The sequence below is a fragment of the Salvelinus alpinus genome, chromosome 14, assembly GCF_045679555.1.
Source record: "Salvelinus alpinus chromosome 14, SLU_Salpinus.1, whole genome shotgun sequence".
Taxonomy (NCBI): Eukaryota; Metazoa; Chordata; class Actinopteri; order Salmoniformes; family Salmonidae; genus Salvelinus; species Salvelinus alpinus.
In genome coordinates, this window is record NC_092099.1 from 49937516 (window position 1) to 49963933 (window position 26418).

Here is a 26418-nt window from a genome sequence, read left to right on the forward strand (position 1 = left end):
AATTTAGATGGCAGCAGTGAATGTCCAAAGTTTTTGACTGATCCAATGAACCATAGTATTTATGTTAAAAATGTTGTATCAAGACTGCGCAAATGTGCCTAATTGGTTTATTAATACATTTTCAAGTGCATAATTGTGCACTCTCCTCAAACAATAGCATCGTATTCTTTCACTGTAATAGCTACTGTAAATTGAACAGTGCAGTTAGATTAACAAGAATTTAAGCTTTCCACACAAATCAGATATGTCTATGTACCGGGATTTCTTTTTTGTTACTTACAACCTCATGCTAATCACATTAGCCTACGTTAGCTCAGCGGTCCCGCGGGGGAGACACAGATTCCGTAGAGGTTAACTTCTGTGTATGAGGGGTTTTGGGGAGAGAGAAAAATACAACTTCTTTACTTGCCAGATGATCCCATGCTGCTTTTGAGTCAGCAAATTATTGGCAGAGAAGAACAATAGCCTCTTTCCAAATAGAAATTGAGTTCTTGCTAAATGGCATACTGAAGAGATCACGTATATCTAATTCTGGGCACGGTGGAAAAGTGTCTTTAGGGTGTTTGGGAATAAAGGAACGCTTCAACACAGTTTTTTGAAAATGAACTTCTCAAAATACCTTCTGAATTCACATCTCTCTGCTGGTTTATTGAATGCTGTAGACAAAACTAATTTTGTAAATTTCATGGTTTGAAAGCATTTTTTTTCACAAAATGTTAAAACACCCTAATTCTGGGGTTATAGGCAAAGCAAGCCTCGAGGCACAATGAAGAATATGATCTAAAACACAGCCACTTTTTGTTCTAAATAATTTAAGACAGAACCTGGACTTGTGGATAGGATATTTTTACTTTGGTCTTTGTTACACCATTTAGCCCTGAGGGAAGAGATTATGAAGGCCAGTCTTTCAGGAGTTGATTTGCATAATGTTTGGTGTCAAAACTGCGGTCACAGTTTCCCGTTCTCTCTTAAAGTGGCTCGATATGGGAACTGGAACTGGGGATAAGTAATTGTAAAACAGTTCTCTGACCCACTGAGCGGACCATTGGGGGACTAAATTCCACTCGGTGAGCAACAGAGACAGTTACAGTACTGAATAAGACATTTCAAATACTTGTCAAAATGGAGGGAAAGAACATGAGGCCCTCTTTCATTGAAAGGTTGGATTTCTTCTTTATTGTAAACTCTTTCAGGAAGAATAAGATTTTCTCCTTGCCAGTGTCGTGTCTTTGGCATCATTAAACTGAAGACTTATTTGTAGTTTATCAAATCAATTCTCTGTAATTATTATTACGTGATTAACTAATCAGGTAGATGTAATTAACTAGAAAGTCGGGGCACCAAGGAAAATATTCAGATTACAAAGTTATAATTTTCCTAATATAACTTTCAGATATTTTAATATCTGATCAATTAGTCTTCGAATTAATGAATTATTCTTTACCCCACGTTAGTCTCATTCCAAACGTCGTAAATTGTTGGTTATCTGCACAAACCCAGTCTTCACTATGAGTCATCCATACATCAATTGTCTTAAAATCCTTTATTTACTAACTAAGTAATTCACAGAAATGCATAACACAAACAAACAAAGTAGCTGATTACAAAGAATTGATTGGGGATTGTGCCCTAGTGGGCTAAACCGGCATGGCGGCTTGTTAGACAAAGGGACTGAGGAGGGCGCGAAAGATAAAAGACACTACAAAGTTGATAATTATAACAATTGAAATGCTAATCCTTTGCACATGAACGCTCACTCATTCGGGAACAATTGCAATCAATATATATATTTACGCTCAGTGTGTCGTCGGGGTCTCTGTTGTAAAGTTTGTTTCTGTTGGAGAGTTTGTCCGACCTCTCTCTCTCTGCCGTGGTTAGAATGGATAGTTCAGAGTAACATTCAGCAATGTTGTTAAAGAATAGAGGTTTCGGCGGTTGTCGGTCTTCGCGTTCAATGATACCAAATTCCTAGCTGCAGACTAGTAATTAGTATCAAAGATTTGTTCTTATTCTGTCGGTTCGATAGTCTCAGAGTTTAACCACGTGGTATGGTTAAGAATTCAGCAATGGGCTCAAACCTTAGCCCTCTCGTAATTGAGAGAAGCATGGGCTCCAGATAAATTCCCAAGGTGGGGGTTATATTAGGAAGAGCAGAAAGGGGCTGTCCCACGACGCCAGATCAATGTCTGTGCTCATGGGGCGGGTCTATGATTTAGTTAAACTCCAAAGGGAATTGGAGTTTACTTCATTAAACAGTCTAAAATCACATGACATAATTTCACAAATAGTTTCATCTTTACTCATTCATTTTATACCACAATTAGATGCAAGCCTCACCACTGAGACTCTTGTATAAACAGGGTTATGGTAATGTGGCTGTATTGTCTCTCATGAGTTTCACAAAACTGTACCAAATGGACCAGTTCGTAGCTGGCTACTACACCGTCCATTTATACATTATCCAGAACATGAATATTGTTCAGTTCTCAAGTTCTGTGAGGTGGAAGAAGTTCCTTTGTTTTCTCTATGAAAACTCACTCTCTCTCTATACTGTCTGGACATGAGGAAGAATCTCCTCCAGGAATTTATGACCTGCCTAACAGCAGCCTGGGTGTAGGAGAGAGAGAGAGAGAGAGAGAGAGGTGGATTGTGCAGAGAGAGGGGGATGGTGCTCGCTGTACCCAAAGAGGGCAACGTCATGACACCAGCGATGTCAATATTGTATATATTACAGGACTGTAGGGCTCAATTCAAACTCTTATTGCAGTATCTACTCAATAACATATGCTTTTTGTGTCCATACTGTAAAAATAAGCGAACAAACCCTCTTACAGGTAGATACAGTTAGCATTCAGAATAAGACGTGAATAGCTACCTACATAGGCAGTAGTTGAAGACATAAATGTTACCATTGCAGATTTGATTACAGTTAACCCACCCTTGTGCTCATCATTGATAGAGCTTGTCATCTATATTACTACAATACTTACACTTTAGCTTTGTGGTTCTACATGTGTTTACATTTAGTAAAATCAAACTTGACTAATAATACATTTTTACTTGTTCTGCAAACGTTCCCTTGGGGAACACAGGGATCACTTCCCAATGATTCAGAAGCCGGAGAGGAGAGAGGAAGAGAACAGAAGAGAGAAGAAGCGGAAGGAAGGTGACGTTGCTAAGTGACTGGCATTCAACAGCAGAACCACTCTCCTTCCTACTGGCCTCTCAACTAACACAGCCAAGCTGAGATCAGAACAGACAAGGGCTTCCAAACAAGATAAAAATTAAATTATTCACTTTTATCAACAACATTTCCTGTTGAACCATCCAAACACAGGAGGGAGGCTTTAGTTTGCTTTCTCCTCTAAGTCTTTAGAGAACACTACATCTTCATGTAAACCTGCTGTGATAGAGTAGCTGCTCAATGAGACCTTGTTTTGGGCTCCATTTAAAACGTTCCACTCGATTCTAATCAATGGATACTTACAGAAAACTAAGGAGAAAAGAGGCCGTGACAAAACTGACCTGCTGTCCATTTAACACATTTGACACATCAGAAAGCTGTTGTCTTGACATTTGGACATCATGCTATGTCATTCTCCTCCACTTGGCACATGATACTGTCCCAGTGTCCCAGTGTCCAGTTCATAATGATGGTTAAAAATACTGTAAATAAGATCCAATGGCATTACAACTATGAATAAACACTTAGTTCATGAAAATAGCAGCTAGGATGTTCTAGGTTTTACCCTGAGAGAATCATAGCTGATGGATGTTGGTCTTCAGGCAGCTCTTACAGTACCAAACAACATGTCGGTGCCTATAGACATTAGACCCCCCCTGAGAAAAACTGTGCTCTAAACAAACACAGAACTAGGACGCATAAGCATCAGGAACCTTCCAAGTCATAGTGCTGCAGACAGAGGAAAGCGTTTGAGAACTCACCTCATTTTTTTTTATGAGCTGGGGGTGATTTGTTGAATGTATTAACGCTGTTGCACAGGGACGAATGCCTAAACTGATCTGAAACAATTAACTTCCTGGACTTCAACTCCAGCTTCCTGGTCGGAATATTAGTTCCTTGATGGTCACCGTTTGCTTAATAAATATCTGACTCATAACCTCTCTTCAGCCTTGATTAAAGCAGAGGAAAGACTATCTCATGCAGTAATGTGGAGTTTATCACTGACCTTCTGACAGGGCTATTGGCCTCTATTGACCATGTCATCGCCTCCATCTGAAACACTATTGTACTGGGGTGGACACAATTCGCCACTACCGCTCATGACCATTACACTTTATTTTCCAAGAAGTAGAGGAAATGGTTTATCAGTAGAGTGGACTGATCCAGTGAATTCAATCTCTCCTCATTATTGAGGACATTCAGAGTGGTGGTCTGGTCCTCTGCTTTGTAGGACCAGATACAGGGAATTATATTGTCAAGATGGGTTATCGCATTGTGGGATGTTTTCAGAGGTGCATTGAATTGGGTCTGATATGGAAATCTGTTTCATGGTCTACATGGTGTGTGTTGTATTGTGTCTTTAGAGGAGTAACACGGGGAATAATAGGCTGTTGAAAGGCTGTTGAACCAAGAGCTATGGGTTATGTTCACTTCACAACTTCAAGGACACTCGAGACGTTGTAATATTGTCTTCTATTGGAAATGTTGACAAACATAAAGGGGCATTGTCAAATTTCATCTGTCAGTTTATGAATTGATACAATCTAGCCCTGGTATCAATAAGTAATGGGTTGGTTCCCTTGTATACTGGAAAATTGATTTTCAGTAGTTTATGATACTATCATGACTGTATATCTTATATAAACTGTAGCTTTAATTATATTAATTGTATAATAACTTGAAAGACTGGCTCCTAATTGCATGACTATCCCTGCAATGAACCGAGACTCAGTCAGTTCGGAGAGTCGCTAATTGCAAATAAAATGCAATTTTACGTACGCAAATTATTTCTACCAGTATGTTTATTAATATTTAACTTGACCATTCTCATGGGACTTCCTTGATCTGTTTTATTCACAGCACACACTTGGCATGGTTTCATTGTGGTTCTGAGCACGCCTCTAGAAGGGAGACAGCTTTTGACTCTACGAGCAAGCATGACATGTTCAGGAAAAAGCCAGAAAGGCTTTTGTCAAATAAAACTGCAGGAATGTTTATTAAAGCAGACAAGACCATGCACAATGGTATACACACTGTTTCATGAGAGAGAAGGAACGCAGTGAGCTGTCAGAGACCAGATGTAAGAACTGAACACGTTTCCTCACAGAATCACTCTCCATCTGTAAGGCTTCTCTTCCACAGTGTTTCATCCACACAGAGGATCAAAGGGAAAAGTGGAACTCTATTGATATGCTACAGATGTAGGATCTTAATTTGAGACAGTCTGCTACAGCACGAAAACATTCCTGTAGCAACAGGAAATGTACATTCTTATGTGTATTACTACATTTACCGAAAGGAAAATGAAGTCTGACATTTTTAAGTGGAAATTACAAACTTCAGGAGCATTTTTATACCTCCAACATAGTTGTAGTTCTCCTGCAACCTCTCTATGTATCTCTCTCGCTCCCTCCCTCTTACTCATGACAATCTCTCTCTCTCAGCTTTGTCTTAGGGATAATCCTCTTTCATACCATTTAGCCTGATTACCAGTTCCTGTAAAAGTAAAAAATGTGTAAATAGATGTTCTGCAATACAAAGTCTCTCATTTACTTAACACGTTACAACTGGAGAGGATGTTTGGGGATTGATGTTACTTTGGTTTGGCTCCTCTTCTGGTGTGCCATGTATATTCTTCAGACGAAGTAGGTGATGTCGATCTTAAAACCTCTTTGGTCACATGAACCGCTAGCGGAACACCTACGACAACATTAGGTGAAATTGCAGAGCGCGACGTTCAAAATACAAAAATCGTAATATTAAACATTCATGAAAATACAAGTGTCATACATCATTTAAAAGCTTAACTTCTTGTTAGTCCAACCGCGTTGTCAGATTTCAAAAAGGCTTTACGGCAAAAGCATACCATGCGATTATCTGAGGACAGCACCCCAAAAAAAATACTTTTTCAACCAGCACAGACGTCACAAAATCACAAATAGCGATTAAATAAATCACTTACCTTTGAAGATCTTCCTCTGTTTGCAATCCCAAGGGTCCCAGCTACACAATGTATGGTCGTTTTGTTCGATAAAGTCCTTCTTTATATCCCAAAAATGTACGTTTAGTTGGCACGTTTGATTCAGTAATCCACTCGTTCAACTTGCATACAAACGAATCCAAAAAGTTACCAGTAAAATTCGTCCAAATAAGTCAAACAATGTTTCTAATTAATCCTCAGATATTTTAATATCTAAATAAATGATCATATTTAAGACAGAGAATAGTATGTTCAATAGGGAAGATAAATAACAAAGAGCGCACCTCATTCACACGCCAACAAGACTACTTTTCTAATGAGAGACACCTTGGAAAAATTACAACTACTTGCTCATTTCTCAAAAAACAAGCCTGAAACCCTGTCTAAAGACTGTTGACATCTAGTGGAAGCCATAGGAACTGCAATCTGGGTCCTATCTATTTGTATTTCCCATAGGCTAGCATTGAAATGGCCTGTGACCTAAAAAAAAAAGAATCCGGATGGATTTTCCTCAAGTTTTCGCCTACCATATCAGTTCTGTTATACTCACAGACATAATTTTAACAGTTGTAGAAACTTCAGAGTGTTTTCTATCCCATGCTACCAGGTATATGCATATCCTAGCTTCTGGGCCTGAGTAACAGGCTGTTTACTTTGGGCACGTCAGTCACCCGAAATTCTGAACAATAACCAGTATGCTAATGAAGTTAATAAATCCAATAAAGAGCTGTGAGCTATAGGGTTAGCAAAGTGACTACATCCCAAACGTTCAAACGCTCATGTGAAATTCATACATTTTGTCAAATTGTAACATTTCAAACAGAGTTCGGAAGAAAATGAGAGGGAAAAATGTTTTGTTCCATTCTTTTGGTGACATTGCTAAACAGTCAGATTGAGGGCTTGTATTTGGGCTTGTTAACCCCCCACCCCACCCCCCACGCTGAGCATCCAGTACAGTGTTGAGAGCAGTGTAGCTAGTCCTCTCAGCCAAGTAGGAAACAGAATTGGCTCCCAACCTGCCAGTGAACAATCAGTTATTTGGCAAAATACACTGTGAACTCATCTCACAAGGTATTCGGGGGTCCAAGAAGTGGCCACAAGGACTACAGTACATGCCGAAGAAAATTTGAATATGATTTGTCTCAATATGAACAAACTCAGATTATTCTGATATTTTTTGTGTATAGTGTTTTAATGGCAACATTATAAATTCAACATCATGTCTATACTATCATTCTACAGTGGCATACTAATGGTATTCTACGGTAGCATAACAAAATTATAAAAGATCCACTGTTGTGTAAAACCTTGGTACCATGGCAGAATAACAGGCTGTGAAACAGATGGTTTTGGTTCATGCACCTCATTTATTTCTGCGCTGTGTAGTCTTTCTTTTTGTTTGTTGATATCTTCAAGAGAGTGTTGTTCCATTCCATTTATAAGCAAGGTAAACAAACATGTCTACGCAATGTACCAGAACAATGTGTAACACTGTCGGAATATTTATGACAGACTGCACATGTTGCTTATGCCTTAGCAAAATCATTTGGATATCGACTTCAATTGTCTAAGTGTCATGACTGTGTCGTGCCTGCTGTTTGAACCCACAACTAGCCCGTTTTCTTCTTGAAAGGTATGCATTGTCTTGAAGTATGAAGCTTTGCAGGTGGAAATGGGTCATGATTAACCGGAAGGTCCATCATATCCATGTGTTCTCGATGAGAGCCCACAACGAAGCTCAAAGCAACATCTGACATGATAAAACTCTCTGATAGAGGAGTAGACCGCAGTTTTTACTGGGAGAAAGTATGTCATCCCTGTAGGGTTCAATTGCATCAAAGAGACGGGGCTGGAATCATACTAACTCCAATCCAAACCCCCTAGCACTGAAGAACAGGGAATCTTTCGTTTGACAATGAAAGTACATGCATGGCTAAAGTGAGTCCGCTCTGCAGTCCTCTAACATTTAGAGGAAAAAACATGATCCGTTTGAGGGTGACATGACATTGGGTCTAATACGATCCGTGTGAGGGTGACATGTCATTGGGTCTAATACGATCCGTGTGAGGGTGACATGTCATTGGGTCTAATACGATCCGTGTGAGGGTGACATGTCATTGGATCTAATACGATCCGTGTGAGGGTGACATGTCATTGGGTCTAATACGATCCGTGTGAGGGTGACATGTCATTGGGTCTAATACGATCCGTGTGAGGGTGACATGACATTGGGTCTAATACGATCCGTGTGAGGGTGACATGTCATTGGGTCTAATACGATCCGTGTGAGGGTGACATGTCATTGGGTCTAATACGATCCGTTTGAGGGTGACATGTCATTGGGTCTAATACGATCCGTGTGAGGGTGACATGTCATTGGGTCTAATACGATCCGTGTGAGGGTGACATGTCATTGGGTCTAATACGATCCGTTTGAGGGTGACATGTCATTGGGTCTAATACGATCCGTGTGAGGGTGACATGTCATTGGGTCTAATACGATCCGTGTGAGGGTGACATGACATTGGGTCTAATACGATCCGTGTGAGGGTGACATGTCATTGGGTCTAATACGATCCGTGTGAGGGTGACATGTCATTGGGTCTAATACGATCCGTTTGAGGGTGACATGTCATTGGGTCTAATACGATCCGTGTGAGGGTGACATGTCATTGGGTCTAATACGATCCGTGTGAGGGTGACATGTCATTGGGTCTAACACGATCCGTTTGAGGGTGACATGTCATTGGGTCTAATACGATGCCAGTTACAGAGTACTTCAGACTGTTACAGACCGACCCAGTGGACAACAGGTTCACCAATAGCTCCAACATGAGGAGGGGAAAGAAGAGAGCTTTTCCACAAACTCCCTGTAGCCATCTCGTTGGCAGGGTTGATAACAGTCCCGTGGTGCATCATTATTTGTGACCATTGCGCTAACATCAGAAGGCTAGTCTGTTGGACAGAGAGAAATATCTACACAGAAAAGAGTCCAAGCTTATTATATCTAGTCCCTTTCCCACGCAGGATTATGGAACTACAACCCTCTCTTCTCTCTTTCTGTTAATATGTTCTCAAGTCTAAAAGATCCCTCACTTCTACACAGAACAGAAGAGGTGAAAAGAGAGACTTGCTTGTCTATAATGAAGTTGCTCCAGAGGAGAGGGTGAAAACCCAGAGCTGTGGGTCTCATCTTCCTGATGGCAAAAGAACAGATTGTGTGTGTGTGTGTGTGTGTGTGTGTGTGTGTGTGTGTGTGTGTGTGTGTGTGTGTGTGTGTGTGTGTGTGTGTGTGTGTGTGTGTGTGTGTGTGTGTGTGTGTGTGTGTGTGTGTGTGTGTGTGTGTGTGTGTGTGTGTGTGTGTGTGTGTGTGTGTGTGTGTGTGTGTGTGTGTGTGTGTGTGTGTGTGTACAGGAGGGCTCTGTAGTTCCTCCTCCCACGTAGGTCAGTGGGAATGCATTGGGGCTACATCCTGGACTCCACGTAGGGAGAGTGTGTGTTTGTGGAAGTCCAATCATGTCCACTAAGGCCAGATGACCTCACGTGAAGGCCAGTTATTCCAGCTATTTTCATATTAAATAGATGCTGAGTTCCCAGCAGAGGCAGGTAGAACTGGAGCTCCTAAACCGTGCTGCTATAGAACAGAACCTGCCTCATGGTTCTCTAATCTCTATTTGAATGATGCACTAAACATCCCAGATGTCTGGTTATGTGTTATATACATCACAGTATATATACATTACATTACCAAAAGTATGTGGACACCTGCTCGTCGAATGACTCATTCTAAAATCATGGCCATTAATATAGAGTTAGTCCCCCCCTTTGCTGCTATAACAGCCTCCTCTCTTCTGAGAAGGCTTTCCACTATTTGTTGGAACATTGCTGCAGGGACTTGCTTCAAATCAGCCACAAGAGCATTAGTGAGGTCGGACACTGATGTGGGGCGATTAGGCCTGGCTCGCAGTCGGCATTCCAATTCATCCCAAAGGTGTTCGATGGGGTTGAGGTCAGGGCTCTTTTCTTCCACACCGATCTAGACCATTTCTATATCGACCTCGCTTTGTGCACAGGGGCATTGTCATGCTTAAACAGGAAAGGGCCTTCCCCAAACTGTTGCCACAAAGTTAGAAGCACAGAATCTCTAGAACGTCACTGTATGCTGTATCGTTAAGATTTCCCTTCACTGGCACAAGGGGCCTAGCTCGAACCATGAAAAACAGCCCCAGACCATTATTCCTCCTCCACCAAACTTTACAGTTGGCACTATGCATTGGGGCAGGTAGCGTTCTCCAAATCAGCATGTTCACTCTTAACTACTAGGTGTGGATTAGGTGGAACATCCCAGTGAGTTTGTTGTGATGTGTGGAAAGGATGAGAACGGTCAGAAGAGAATTAGCTGGGTGTGGTTTCTGATGGAACATCTCAGTGAGTAAGGCTTGGGTGACCTAGGTGTGGTGTGGATTTAGTTAGAGTAGGAGTTGAAGTCATGAAGACAATCATGTCAAGATGCAATCAAGAACTGTCTGGGACAAATCCCATAAGATGTGCTAATTTGTTTGTTGTCGTATTTCTCAGGATAGGGTAACACTTAATCAACTCCTTGAGACTATATCTTGAAGTTATGAAGTTTCTTAATCTGAAGAAATCATACATTTATGGACAATCATGGTAGGCCTGCTAACATAAGAGATGCTTTGTTGAGAAAAATCAAATGGAGACACTCGCTGGCAGAGATGTTCGGGGACACTCGCTGGCAGAGATGTTCGGGGACACTCGCTGGCAGAGATGTTATAAGGGACACTCGCTGGCAGAGATGTTCGGGGACACTCGCTGGCAGAGATGTTCGGGGACACTCGCTGGCAGAGATGTTCGGGGACACTCGCTGGCAGAGATGTTAGGTGAACACTCGCTGGCAGAGATGTTAGGGGACACTCACTGGCAGAGATGTTAGGGGACACTCGCTGGCAGAGATGTTAGGTGAACACTCGCTGGCAGAGATGTTAGGGGACACTCACTGGCAGAGATGTTAGGGGAAAACTTGCTGGCAGAGATGTTAAGGGAACACTCGCTGGGAGAGATGTTAGGGGACACTTGCTGGCAGAGATGTTAGTGGAACACTCACTGGCAGAGATGTTAGTGGAACACTCGCTGGCAGAGATGTTAGGGGACACTCACTGGCAGAGATTTTAGTGGAACACTCACTGGCAGAGATGTTACGGGAACACTCGCTGGCAGAGATGTTAGTGGAACACTCACTGGCAGAGATGTTAGTGGGACACTCGCTGGCAGAGATGTTAGTGGAACACTCGCTGGCAGAGATGTTAGGGGACACTCACTGGCAGAGATTTTAGTGGAACACTCACTGGCAGAGATGTTACGGGAACACTCGCTGGCAGAGATGTTAGTGGAACACTCACTGGCAGAGATGTTAGTGGGACACTCGCTGGCAGAGATGTTAGTGGAACACTCACTGGCAGAGATGTTAGTGGAACACTCACTGGCAGAGATGTTAGTGGAACACTCACTGGCAGAGATGTTAGTGGGACACTCGCTGGCAGAGATGTTAGTGGAACACTCACTGGCAGAGATGTTAGTGGAACACTCGCTGGCAGAGATGTTAGTGGAACACTCGCTGGCAGAGATGTTAGTGGAACACTCACTGGCAGAGATGTTAGTGGAACACTCACTGGCAGAGATGTTAGTGGAACACTCGCTGGCAGAGATGTTAGTGGAACACTCACTGGCAGAGATGTTAGTGGAACACTCATTGGCAGAGATGTTAGGGGACACTCACTGGCAGAGATGTTAGTGGAACACTCGCTGGCAGAGATGTTAGTGGAACACTCATTGGCAGAGATGTTAGTGGAACACTCATTGGCAGAGATGTTAGTGGAACACTCATTGGCAGAGATGTTAGGGGACACTCACTGGCAGAGATGTTAGTGGAACACTCATTGGCAGAGATGTTAGGGGAACACTCACTGGCAGAGATGTTAGTGGAACACTCGCTGGCAGAGATGTTAGTGGAACACTCGCTGGCAGAGATGTTAGTGGAACACTCATTGGCAGAGATGTTAGTGGAACACTCGCTGGCAGAGATGTTAGTGGAACACTCGCTGGCAGAGATGTTAGTGGAACACTCGCTGGCAGAGATGTTAGTGGAACACTCGCTGGCAGAGATGTTAGTGGAACACTCGCTGGCAGAGATGTTAGGGGAACACTCACTGGCAGAGATGTTAGTGGAACACTCGCTGGCAGAGATGTTAGTGGAACACTCGCTGGCAGAGATGTTAGTGGAACACTCATTGGCAGAGATGTTAGTGGAACACTCGCTGGCAGAGATGTTAGTGGAACACTCGCTGGCAGAGATGTTAGGGGAACACTCACTGGCAGAGATGTTAGTGGAACACTCGCTGGCAGAGATGTTAGTGGAACACTCGCTGGCAGAGATGTTAGTGGAACACTCATTGGCAGAGATGTTAGTGGAACACTCGCTGGCAGAGATGTTAGTGGAACACTCGCTGGCAGAGATGTTAGTGGAACACTCGCTGGCAGAGATGTTAGTGGAACACTCACTGGCAGAGATGTTAGTGGAACACTCGCTGGCAGAGATGTTAGTGGAACACTCGCTGGCAGAGATGTTAGTGGAACACTCGCTGGCAGAGATGTTAGTGGAACACTCATTGGCAGAGATGTTAGTGGAACACTCATTGGCAGAGATGTTAGGGGAACACTCATTGGCAGAGATGTTAGTGGAACACTCGCTGGCAGAGATGTTAGTGGAACACTCATTGGCAGAGATGTTAGTGGAACACTCATTGGCAGAGATGTTAGTGGAACACTCATTGGCAGAGATGTTAGTGGAACACTCACTGGCAGAGATGTTAGTGGAACACTCATTGGCAGAGATGTTAGGGGACACTCACTGGCAGAGATGTTAGTGGAACACTCGCTGGCAGAGATGTTAGTGGAACACTCGCTGGCAGAGATGTTAGTGGAACACTCATTGGCAGAGATGTTAGTGGAACACTCACTGGCAGAGATGTTAGTGGAACACTCACTGGCAGAGATGTTAGTGGAACACTCACTGGCAGAGATGTTAGAGGAACACTCACTGGCAGAGATGTTAGTGGAACACTCGCTGGCAGAGATGTTAGTGGAACACTCACTGGCAGAGATGTTAGAGGAACACTCACTGGCAGAGATGTTAGGGGAACACTCACTGGCAGAGATGTTAGAGGAACACTCGCTGGCAGAGATGTTAGAGGAACACTCGCTGGCAGAGATGTTAGGGGAACACTCACTGGTAGAGATGTTAGTGGAACACTCACTGGCAGAGATGTTAGAGGAACACTCACTGGCAGAGATGTTAGGGGAACACTCGCTGGCAGAGATGTTAGTGGAACACTCGCTGGCAGAGATGTTAGTGGAACACTCGCTGGTAGAGATGTTAGAGGAACACTCGCTGGCAGAGATGTTAGGGGAACACTCGCTGGCAGAGATGTTAGGGGAACACTCGCTGGCAGAGATGTTAGAGGAACACTCACTGGCAGAGATGTTAGTGGAACACTCGCTGGTAGAGATGTTAGAGGAACACTCGCTGGCAGAGATGTTAGGGGAACACTCGCTGGCAGAGATGTTAGGGGAACACTCGCTGGCAGAGATGTTAGGGGAACACTCGCTGGCAGAGATGTTAGAGGAACACTCACTGGCAGAGATGTTAGAGGAACACTCACTGGCAGAGATGTTAGGGGAACACTCGCTGGCAGAGATGTTAGTGGGACACTCACTGGCAGAGATGTTAAGGGAACACTCGCTGGGAGAGATGTTAGGGGACACTTGCTGGCAGAGATGTTAAGGGAACACTCGCTGGGAGAGATGTTAGGGGACACTTGCTGGCAGAGATGTTAGTGGAACACTCACTGGCAGAGATGTTAGTGGAACACTCATTGGCAGAGATGTTAGTGGAACACTCGTTAACAGAGATGTTAGTGGAACACTCGCTGGCAGAGATGTTAGTGGAACACTCGCTGGCAGAGATGTTAGTGGAACACTCGCTGGCAGAGATGTTAGTGGAACACTCGCTGGCAGAGATGTTAGTGGAACACTCGCTGGCAGAGATGTTAGGGGAACACTCACTGGCAGAGATGTTAGTGGAACACTCGCTGGCAGAGATGTTAGTGGAACACTCGCTGGCAGAGATGTTAGTGGAACACTCATTGGCAGAGATGTTAGTGGAACACTCGCTGGCAGAGATGTTAGTGGAACACTCGCTGGCAGAGATGTTAGGGGAACACTCACTGGCAGAGATGTTAGTGGAACACTCGCTGGCAGAGATGTTAGTGGAACACTCGCTGGCAGAGATGTTAGTGGAACACTCATTGGCAGAGATGTTAGTGGAACACTCGCTGGCAGAGATGTTAGTGGAACACTCGCTGGCAGAGATGTTAGTGGAACACTCGCTGGCAGAGATGTTAGTGGAACACTCACTGGCAGAGATGTTAGTGGAACACTCGCTGGCAGAGATGTTAGTGGAACACTCGCTGGCAGAGATGTTAGTGGAACACTCGCTGGCAGAGATGTTAGTGGAACACTCATTGGCAGAGATGTTAGTGGAACACTCATTGGCAGAGATGTTAGGGGAACACTCATTGGCAGAGATGTTAGTGGAACACTCGCTGGCAGAGATGTTAGTGGAACACTCATTGGCAGAGATGTTAGTGGAACACTCATTGGCAGAGATGTTAGTGGAACACTCATTGGCAGAGATGTTAGTGGAACACTCACTGGCAGAGATGTTAGTGGAACACTCATTGGCAGAGATGTTAGGGGACACTCACTGGCAGAGATGTTAGTGGAACACTCGCTGGCAGAGATGTTAGTGGAACACTCGCTGGCAGAGATGTTAGTGGAACACTCATTGGCAGAGATGTTAGTGGAACACTCACTGGCAGAGATGTTAGTGGAACACTCACTGGCAGAGATGTTAGTGGAACACTCACTGGCAGAGATGTTAGAGGAACACTCACTGGCAGAGATGTTAGTGGAACACTCGCTGGCAGAGATGTTAGTGGAACACTCACTGGCAGAGATGTTAGAGGAACACTCACTGGCAGAGATGTTAGGGGAACACTCACTGGCAGAGATGTTAGAGGAACACTCGCTGGCAGAGATGTTAGAGGAACACTCGCTGGCAGAGATGTTAGGGGAACACTCACTGGTAGAGATGTTAGTGGAACACTCACTGGCAGAGATGTTAGAGGAACACTCACTGGCAGAGATGTTAGGGGAACACTCGCTGGCAGAGATGTTAGTGGAACACTCGCTGGCAGAGATGTTAGTGGAACACTCGCTGGTAGAGATGTTAGAGGAACACTCGCTGGCAGAGATGTTAGGGGAACACTCGCTGGCAGAGATGTTAGGGGAACACTCGCTGGCAGAGATGTTAGAGGAACACTCACTGGCAGAGATGTTAGTGGAACACTCGCTGGTAGAGATGTTAGAGGAACACTCGCTGGCAGAGATGTTAGGGGAACACTCGCTGGCAGAGATGTTAGGGGAACACTCGCTGGCAGAGATGTTAGGGGAACACTCGCTGGCAGAGATGTTAGAGGAACACTCACTGGCAGAGATGTTAGAGGAACACTCACTGGCAGAGATGTTAGGGGAACACTCGCTGGCAGAGATGTTAGTGGGACACTCACTGGCAGAGATGTTAAGGGAACACTCGCTGGGAGAGATGTTAGGGGACACTTGCTGGCAGAGATGTTAAGGGAACACTCGCTGGGAGAGATGTTAGGGGACACTTGCTGGCAGAGATGTTAGTGGAACACTCACTGGCAGAGATGTTAGTGGAACACTCATTGGCAGAGATGTTAGTGGAACACTCGTTAACAGAGATGTTAGTGGAACACTCGCTGGCAGAGATGTTAGAGGAACACTCACTGGCAGAGATTTTAGTGGAACACTCACTGGCAGAGATTTTAGTGGAACACTCGCTGGCAGAGATGTTAGTGGAACACTCACTGGCAGAGATTTTAGTGGAACACTCACTGGCAGAGATGTTAGTGGAACACTCGCTGGCAGAGATGTTAGTGGAACACTCACTGGCAGAGATTTTAGTGGAACACTCACTGGCAGAGATTTTAGTGGAACACTCGCTGGCAGAGATGTTAGTGGAACACTCACTGGCAGAGATGTTAGTGGAACACTCACTGGCAGAGATTTTAGTGGAACACTCACTGGCAGAGATGTTAGTGGAACACTCACTGGCAGAGATTTTAGTGGAACACTCGCTGGTAGAGATTTTAGTGGAACACTCACTGGTAGAGATTTTAGTGGAACACTCGTTAACAGAGATGTTAGAGGAACACTCACTGGCAGAGATGTTAGTGGAACACTCACTGGCAGAGATTTTAGTGGAACACTCGCTGGTAGAGATTTTAGTGGAACACTCGTTAACAGAGATGTTAGAGGAACACTCGCTGGCAGAGATTTTAGTGGAACACTCGTTAACAGAGATGTTAGTGGAACACTCACTGGCAGAGATTTTAGTGGAACACTCACTGGCAGAGATGTTAGTGGAACACTCACTGGCAGAGATTTTAGTGGAACACTCGCTGGTAGAGATTTTAGTGGAACACTCGTTAACAGAGATGTTAGAGGAACACTCACTGGCAGAGATGTTAGTGGAACACTCACTGGCAGAGATGTTAGTGGAACACTCGCTGGTAGAGATTTTAGTGGAACACTCGTTAACAGAGATGTTAGAGGAACACTCGCTGGCAGAGATTTTAGTGGAACACTCGTTAACAGAGATGTTAGAGGAACACTCACTGGCAGAGATTTTAGTGGAACACTCGCTGGTAGAGATTTTAGTGGAACACTCGTTAACAGAGATGTTAGTGGAACACTCGCTGGCAGAGATGTTAGTGGAACACTCGCTGGCAGAGATGTTAGTGGAACACTCACTGGCAGAGATGTTAGTGGAACACTCATTGGCAGAGATGTTAGGGGACACTCACTGGCAGAGATGTTAGTGGAACACTCGCTGGCAGAGATGTTAGTGGAACACTCGCTGGCAGAGATGTTAGTGGAACACTCATTGGCAGAGATGTTAGTGGAACACTCGCTGGTAGAGATGTTAGTGGAACACTCACTGGCAGAGATGTTAGTGGAACACTCACTGGCAGAGATGTTAGAGGAACACTCGCTGGCAGAGATGTTAGAGGAACACTCGCTGGCAGAGATGTTAGAGGAACACTCACTGGCAGAGATGTTAGAGGAACACTCACTGGCAGAGATGTTAGAGGAACACTCGCTGGCAGAGATGTTAGAGGAACACTCGCTGGCAGAGATGTTAGTGGAACACTCGCTGGCAGAGATGTTAGGGGAACACTCGCTGGCAGAGATGTTAGAGGAACACTCACTGGCAGAGATGTTAGAGGAACACTCACTGGCAGAGATGTTAGGGGAACACTCACTGGCAGAGATGTTAGAGGAACACTCACTGGCAGAGATGTTAGAGGAACACTCACTGGCAGAGATGTTAGTGGAACACTCACTGGCAGAGATGTTAGAGGAACACTCGCTGGCAGAGATGTTAGAGGAACACTCACTGGCAGAGATGTTAGTGGAACACTCACTGGCAGAGATGTTAGTGGAACACTCGCTGGCAGAGATGTTAGTGGAACACTCACTGGCAGAGATGTTAGAGGAACACTCACTGGCAGAGATGTTAGAGGAACACTCACTGGCAGAGATGTTAGTGGAACACTCGCTGGCAGAGATGTTAGGGGAACACTCACTGGCAGAGATGTTAGGGGAACACTCGCTGGCAGAGATGTTAGTGGGACACTCACTGGCAGAGATGTTAAGGGAACACTCGCTGGGAGAGATGTTAGAGGAACACTCACTGGCAGAGATGTTAGTGGAACACTCACTGGCAGAGATGTTAGAGGAACACTCGCTGGCAGAGATGTTAGAGGAACACTCACTGGCAGAGATGTTAGAGGAACACTCACTGGCAGAGATGTTAGTGGAACACTCACTGGCAGAGATGTTAGAGGAACACTCGCTGGCAGAGATGTTAGAGGAACACTCGCTGGCAGAGATGTTAGGGGAACACTCACTGGCAGAGATGTTAGTGGAACACTCGCTGGCAGAGATGTTAGGGGAACACTCACTGGCAGAGATGTTAGGGGAACACTCGCTGGCAGAGATGTTAGTGGGACACTCACTGGCAGAGATGTTAAGGGAACACTCGCTGGGAGAGATGTTAGGGGACACTTGCTGGCAGAGATGTTAAGGGAACACTCGCTGGGAGAGATGTTAGGGGACACTTGCTGGCAGAGATGTTAGTGGAACACTCACTGGCAGAGATGTTAGTGGAACACTCGTTAACAGAGATGTTAGTGGAACACTCGCTGGTAGAGATTTTAGTGGAACACTCGTTAACAGAGATGTTAGAGGAACACTCGCTGGCAGAGATTTTAGTGGAACACTCGTTAACAGAGATGTTAGTGGAACACTCACTGGCAGAGATTTTAGTGGAACACTCACTGGCAGAGATGTTAGTGGAACACTCACTGGCAGAGATTTTAGTGGAACACTCGCTGGTAGAGATTTTAGTGGAACACTCGTTAACAGAGATGTTAGAGGAACACTCACTGGCAGAGATGTTAGTGGAACACTCACTGGCAGAGATGTTAGTGGAACACTCGCTGGTAGAGATTTTAGTGGAACACTCGTTAACAGAGATGTTAGAGGAACACTCGCTGGCAGAGATTTTAGTGGAACACTCGTTAACAGAGATGTTAGAGGAACACTCGCTGGCAGAGATGTTAGAGGAACACTCACTGGCAGAGATTTTAGTGGAACACTCGCTGGCAGAGATGTTAGTGGAACACTCGCTGGCAGAGATGTTAGTGGAACACTCGCTGGTAGAGATTTTAGTGGAACACTCGTTAACAGAGATGTTAGAGGAACACTCGCTGGCAGAGATTTTAGTGGAACACTCGTTAACAGAGATGTTAGTGGAACACTCGCTGGTAGAGATTTTAGTGGAACACTCGTTAACAGAGATTTTAGGGTAACACTCGCTGGTAGAGATTTTAGTGGAACACTCACTGGCAGAGATGTTAGTGGAACACTCACTGGTAGAGATGTTAGAGGAACACTCGTTAACAGAGATGTTAGAGGAACACTCGTTAACAGAGATGTTAGAGGAACACTCGCTGGCAGAGATGTTAGTGGAACACTCACTGGCAGAGATGTTAGTGGAACACTCGCTGGTAGAGATTTTAGTGGAACACTCGTTAACAGAGATGTTAGAGGAACACTCGCTGGCAGAGATGTTAGTGGAACACTCACTGGCAGAGATGTTAGAGGAACACTCACTGGCAGAGATTTTAGTGGAACACTCGCTGGCAGAGATGTTAGGGGAACACTCGTTAACAGAGATGTTAGAGGAACACTCACTGGCAGAGATGTTAGAGGAACACTCGCTGGTAGAGATGTTAGTGGAACACTCGCTGGTAGAGATTTTAGTGGAACACTCGTTAACAGAGATGTTAGAGGAACACTCGCTGGTAGAGATGTTAGAGGAACACTCACTGGCAGAGATGTTAGAGGAACACTCACTGGCAGAGATTTTAGTGGAACACTCGCTGGTAGAGATTTTAGTGGAACACTCGTTAACAGAGATGTTAGAGGAACACTCGCTGGCAGAGATGTTAGTGGAACACTCACTGGCAGAGATGTTAGTGGAACACTCACTGGCAGAGATTTTAGTGGAACACTCGCTGGTAGAGATTTTAGTGGAACACTCGTTAACAGAGATGTTAGAGGAACACTCGCTGGTAGAGATGTTAGTGGAACACTCACTGGCAGAGATGTTAGTGGAACACTCGCTGGTAGAGATGTTAGTGGAACACTCACTGGCAGAGATGTTAGTGGAACACTCACTGGCAGAGATGTTAGAGGAACACTCACTGGCAGAGATGTTAGTGGAACACTCACTGGCAGAGATGTTAGTGGAACACTCGCTGGTAGAGATGTTAGTGGAACACTCACTGGCAGAGATGTTAGTGGAACACTCACTGGCAGAGATGTTAGAGGAACACTCACTGGCAGAGATGTTAGTGGAACACTCACTGGCAGAGATGTTAGTGGAACACTTGCTGGTAGAGATGTTAGAGGAACACTCACTGGCAGAGATGTTAGTGGAACACTCGCTGGCAGAGATGTTAGAGGAACACTCACTGGCAGAGATGTTAGGGGAACACTCACTGGCAGAGATGTTAGTGGAACACTCGCTGGCAGAGATGTTAGGGGAACACTCACTGGCAGAGATGTTAGGGGACACTCACTGGCAGAGATGTTAGTGGAACACTCGCTGGCAGAGATGTTAGGGGAACACTCACTGGCAGAGATGTTAGAGGAACACTCACTGGCAGAGATGTTAGTGGAACACTCACTGGCAGAGATGTTAGAGGAACACTCACTGGCAGAGATGTTAGAGGAACACTCACTGGCAGAGATGTTAGGGGAACACTTGCTGGTAGAGATGTTACAGGAATTCTTGCAATCTCCCTGCGGAACCCTCTTAGGTCCTTTGTAATTGAAGCAGAGAATCAGAATTTTGCATTTGCTCTGCTGAAATGGATGTCATACTCCTCATAGATAATTAATTTCAGAGATGCGGAATGTAGCATTCTCTGCAGGATAAGGAGCGCAGGAAACTAGAATGAAAGGAGGGAAATGTCTTTCAATCAGAGTTGGGCCTAATTTTTCCCAAATGTGGGTTTTAATTTAAAAGACATCTTAGTTACAAGCTAAAGGCCTTGCATTGTGTCCTGCCATCTACCTGGAAGTTCAAACTGCCAGCACAGAATGTTTATGTAATAAATATATTCCCAGAATATTCCGGGAGATGAAAGACTGTACATGTCAGCATGGCAGTGGACCAACCAACACAAATGTGTGATCATTGTGCTCAAGGTGTTTCATATTATTAATCTTGTGATGAGCCAAGCTTGATTTGCGCTCTGTTTATTTTTCAGCTCCCATATCTGGGTGGCCAGATGACTGCACTTGTTTCTCTCTGGTGTGGTGGAAGCATGAAAGGACAGAGGAAACACCTCAGATGTTGAAAGGTTAGCGAACAAAACCTTGACTTGAGCAGAAACTCAAAGCAAACATGTCACTCTGCGTTTGATTAAAGGAAAAGGATCTATATGGTCAAGCCAAAAAGTAATCAAGCAAAATATTTGATATAGTGGACGATGGTGTTAACTAAATAAACTGTGTCAAAATGTTGTCATGGCTACGTTATATCATTGTTCATTTTACACATGTTTAGCACAAATGACTCTTTACTGTTTTCTGAATGTGTTTTGGGATTTGAGGGAGCGAAAAGGGGGTTGTCTTGGACTACGTATTGGAAGTTCTATCCAGATTATGGAACAAGATGGGTTTAGTCTGTGGACATCTGAGGGTTACAGTTAAGATTAGAGTGATTGGTTGATTTGACCAAACACTTGGAGTATCTACCTAATCGTTTAATATCTGATCTCGCGTCAGGTTATTCAATGGAGGCTTCGTGAAGCCTCAGTGCTGTAGTAGGATCTCTCTGTAGAAATATCTGTTTAATAATTATGGATTTGACAAACAACCATGTAAAATGGCTGGAGGAACGGTATGCTCCTCTCCCTGTGTTGATCACATGGGTTAATTTCCAGGTAAGGCATGCTACACAGAGTTACTAACCTGCTATTGTCGAGGGAGGCTATGGTTTTAATGAAATATTTATTCAGATATACACACTTGGGCATACATCCCTACACTGCATGTAAATATAGACATGCAGTGAATAAATGTATGAATAGGGCATTTTGACCATTAAGATTAGCCTGACATTTATTAATTAAATTACTTGAATTCAATTACTTGAATGTGTATTTTTCTTCTCAAAGTTTTTCCACTTCTAAATTACATATTTTGTTATCTGTGAAACTTCCTTTCATGTGAAATAGAAAACCCTATCGTTCACACAATGCCAGAGTGCCGATTCTTTACATAGGTAATCAATTAGAGGCATGACGGGAGTCAAAATAATTCATAAAATGTGAGTATTTTCAGAGCTGAAATTTGAATAGGTCTGTTTTAATATGACAGGCTCTTGGTGGAGAATGGTCTGTCCATGTCATTCTAATCTGAATACAACACTGAGGGAAAATGTATGAACATATTTGGAACAAAACTTGTTGATAGCAGTGTTGGCTATCAAGTCCTTTTCATCTTCTAATCTGCCACAAATTCTCTAAATTAGGTTAGTGAAATTACTAAAAGCAATTACTCTAAAGAAGAACACAGTTTTAGACAAACTATAACAGGTCCTATTCATTTGAGTCTATAATAAAGTGTGACAGTCATATCTAGCTATATTTAGAGAATTGTTGTGATATATTTTTATCATTCACTTTTCAGAAATTTGCCAAGTTATATAAACGAAATGGATTCAGTGCAGTAGCTACTCTCAAGTCATGCTAGTTACAGACCTTGAATGTGATCCATTCTGTTTGTATGTAACGCATTACCGGAACCCAATGATGAACCACTATTCTATTCATTCTATTGAGGGGAATGGAATACTTTAGTCTCTCCTGGATTTCTGGTGATTTTTTTTTTTTTTTTTTTTACTTTGACAGGAAACAGAACAGGAAATGATATAATTGCCGCAGCACTAAATGTTTTTCTCCCATACCCTACCCAGCTGCTCTTGGCCTGACCCTCACTTATGACTGACTACTAGGAATCTTAGAGTTGGGGGGCACATTTCTTGCAAAGTTGGTGACAAGGTTTTTCTTCTGCTGGGGCGGTAGGCAAATATTGAAGAGTAACTCCTTGAGGAGTGAGGCGAACTGTGGTATGCTAAAAATAAAGGACAGAAAAATTTAACAAAACATTTTTTGGGAGAGAGAGAAAGAAGAGAGAGAGAGGGAAAGTTGAATGTCCAGATGACGAAACATCCTTAATCAGCAGCATCTCTTCCCTCCTAACCTCCCCTCTCGCTGTGTTTAATGGACTACCAATTATTCAGACTTGATTTAACAGATCGATGAGATGACATCGGCCTGAAACAGAGGAGCTGTTTTATGTAGTTTCAGAGTTTCTTCCTCTCTCCCGAGGTCTTCTGGTCTTCATGAAGCTTACTGAGACATCTGGCTATTGTAAACGAGGAAAGCTTCTATTGGGGTTCAACTGTAATGAATAAATTAACTGTGTTTATTATACAGTATCATTGGGGTTGGAATAGTGGATTTCAGCTCAGATAATATGGATCATGAGGAAATCAAACAATAAAAACATGAGTAACTAGACTTGTTTTGAAACACAGTGATCTCTATCTGAGACAAATCAGATCTGGTCCATCTCCTGCATCACTCTCCTTATTAGTTCATTACCACAGAACAGTGAGGATAAATGTGGGAAAACCCATGGCAAAACAGAACTGTCCCAACCTAATTACAGTACATGACATCATGCAACTTCAGAAAACTGAGGTCATATAAAAAGCCCTTTAGGGCCTTCACCAGACTTCCCATTAGACACTACTACTAGAATGACATTATAGCAATATAGTGACTACATCACAGGTCACAGTACCTTCCTATCCATAGGACTGGATATTCTGTGAACACTTGACTACATCTATAGGGTTTAGTAGAGGAGATAGGGTTCAGTATACATTCTGAACAATGACTTATCAATATAGGGCTTACAACTTCTGTCAGCATCACCTGGAGGTAGACCATTCAATATCCCTGACTCTGCTTGTCTCTGCTATGTACACAGATGTTCAGTGCCTCTGTAATCCCACTTCCTTCTCTTCTAAGGTGGGTGTCATTGCTTACACAACTGAATACCGAGTCAAAGGGAGGGGGTCAGTGGGCCTGGTTTAATGGGTCCAGATAAGGTGATTCCTTTCCGGTCTCATTGTGCTTGAGGTTGATACACAAATGTTTTGGTTAGATGTAGACTAACCACATTACAAGATTACAAGATACACCTGCTATTCATTTGATACAGGAGAATCAGTGACCCACTAACCAAGGAGCACATCCTGTGACTGCTGTCCACATCAAGGTATTCTCTGGTCAATTAGCATTTGGCTACAAATAGCTGCTAAAGTAGCCTTTCAGCATGAGTTAGGTGTAAACAATTTGATGTAGTTTTAATATACTTAAAGGGGAAATCTGCAGTTCGAACAATGAAGCGGTTACCCCGCCACTGATTAAACAGCTGAGGGATGGGGTGGAAAAATGTAACGACTTTCAAACTAATGGACAGATCATTGGATACAAGGACTGACCCGTCGCATGTTGTAAAAATGATAGCAGATCTATGGATAGAAGAACTGTCCATTACGTAAAAATGATCATTTTAACGATGTTTTGAGGCTATACAGTGTTTGTTTACATTTACATTGTTTACAAACGAAGGAGTAACAAGCTTATATTTGGGGTTCTGATGGGGTACAACAGTTGAACTAAGCTCACGTTATATTACGTGATATAAGAATACGTTATATTCTTCAAGAATCAATGGGTATATAATATCAATAAAAGTTTTTAAAAAATTGATGTGGCAACTGCAGATTGCCCCTTTAAACAGTAAATGTACAATATATTTGTTGCAGGTATCGTGAGGAGAGGGCATTTGAACAAAGGGAGGTCAAGGAGTACTGTTTGAAGTTCAAAGTTCAACTGTATAGCGAGAAGTGAGCAAATTAACAGTAACAGATGCCTGGATGTCTGGCTACTGTTTATTTCGAAAGGAGTCGTGCACAATTGTGTTTGGGAGCGATGGCATTGTACCGGCCGAGAAACTCACGTTAGTTTTTCTTGGCAATGACCCTATATTTCTACGGGATTGGACTACTGTATAGCCTTAGCAATAACAATGCATTGTTCCCTGTAAACCTCATTCCTACCTCATGTTTTATCTGAAAGTGAGGTCATTGCTGCACTGGTGGGATATTCAGAAAGCTTTATATAGACCACATGTCCTATTTATGGGTTTCAGAATGGAAGTGGTGTCACGCCCAGAGCCTTTGGTTCTCCATGATGTTTAGGTCAGAGCGTGACTAGGGGGGTGTTCTAGTCATTTTGTTTCTATGTTTTGGGATTGAGTATGGTTCCCAATTAGAGGCAGCTGATTATCGTTGTCTCTAATTGGGGATCATACTTAAGGGTTCCCTGTTCTCACCTGCTTTGTGGGATATTGTTTTTGAGAGAGTGCATGTTGCACCTCAGTACTGCACGGTCGTCGTTGTTTGTTTCTTGGTTTGTTTTAAGTTTCACTAAGATAAAGCTGTGGAACTCCAATCACGCTGCACCTTGGTCCGTCTCTCCACACGATCGTGACAAGTGGTAAATTCCACCGGATTTAAACTGCCTTCTTACAGTATGATATTGAGATGTTGCCATTATCAACCTGGTTCAGGCCTGTGACAACTGAATATAGCTATATAGATTGAGACCAGATGCTAGTATGGTAATATATATATATATATATATATATATAGGTGATATTAAACACAGTAATAAAAGGGGGGGGCTGAACATCAAATTAAAAATCAGTTCAGAATTATCCCACAATAGTCTGTTTTTTGTTTCCCTTGTTGAAGACCAAGAAACAAACAGTTGAACAAATGACCCAACAAATAGCCAGACATGGCATTTAACATTTCACTAAGTCCTCCTCACTGAGGTTTGTTAAAAGAGTGTTGGGTAAACTGTGGTGTGTTCCGAGACAAATGACAACTCTCCTTTGAGAGAGTTTATAGCTGCTTTCAAGAGAACCTCAGAACAGAACAGAGTTCTCTCTCGGTGGACTTGTGATTCCTCCTCTGCTCTGCCACCACTCAAGCATCTCTTCCTCCACTAATCGTCTTGGTGAATTACAGGAGCCTTCAAAACAAAAGCCTAGTGCAGGGGGATTCCTCTCCAAATGTCAGTACCAGGATCACAACTCCTCTCTCCAGTCCTGTGACTAACTCCAATGTCCCTGCTCATACTGTTTTTACTAACTTTGTACGTGTAAAAATAATTACAGTTCTTTCCCATTCTAATGGACTCAATTGTTCAATATTGAGCTTTTTTTTTTTTTTGCCGGAGGGAATGCTTACACAATTTGCTACAGTAACATAGCTACATGGCTTTCCATTTGATGTCTCATTCTATAGCTG

General features: G+C 43.5%; 1 protein-coding gene across 1 annotated transcript in view; it reads right to left on the bottom strand.

Annotated features, from left to right (window-relative positions):
• Positions 1–26418, bottom strand: part of LOC139538271 (uncharacterized) — a 78006-nt gene that overhangs the window by 22476 nt on the left and 29112 nt on the right. The window contains exons 2-4 of the mRNA XM_071340119.1: positions 19427–20077; positions 18509–19321; positions 16383–17110 (exon numbers count right to left, since the gene is read on the bottom strand). Coding sequence (XP_071196220.1) covers positions 16383–17110; positions 18509–19321; positions 19427–20077 — 2192 coding nt within the window. The remainder of the gene's footprint in view (positions 1–16382; positions 17111–18508; positions 19322–19426; positions 20078–26418) is intronic.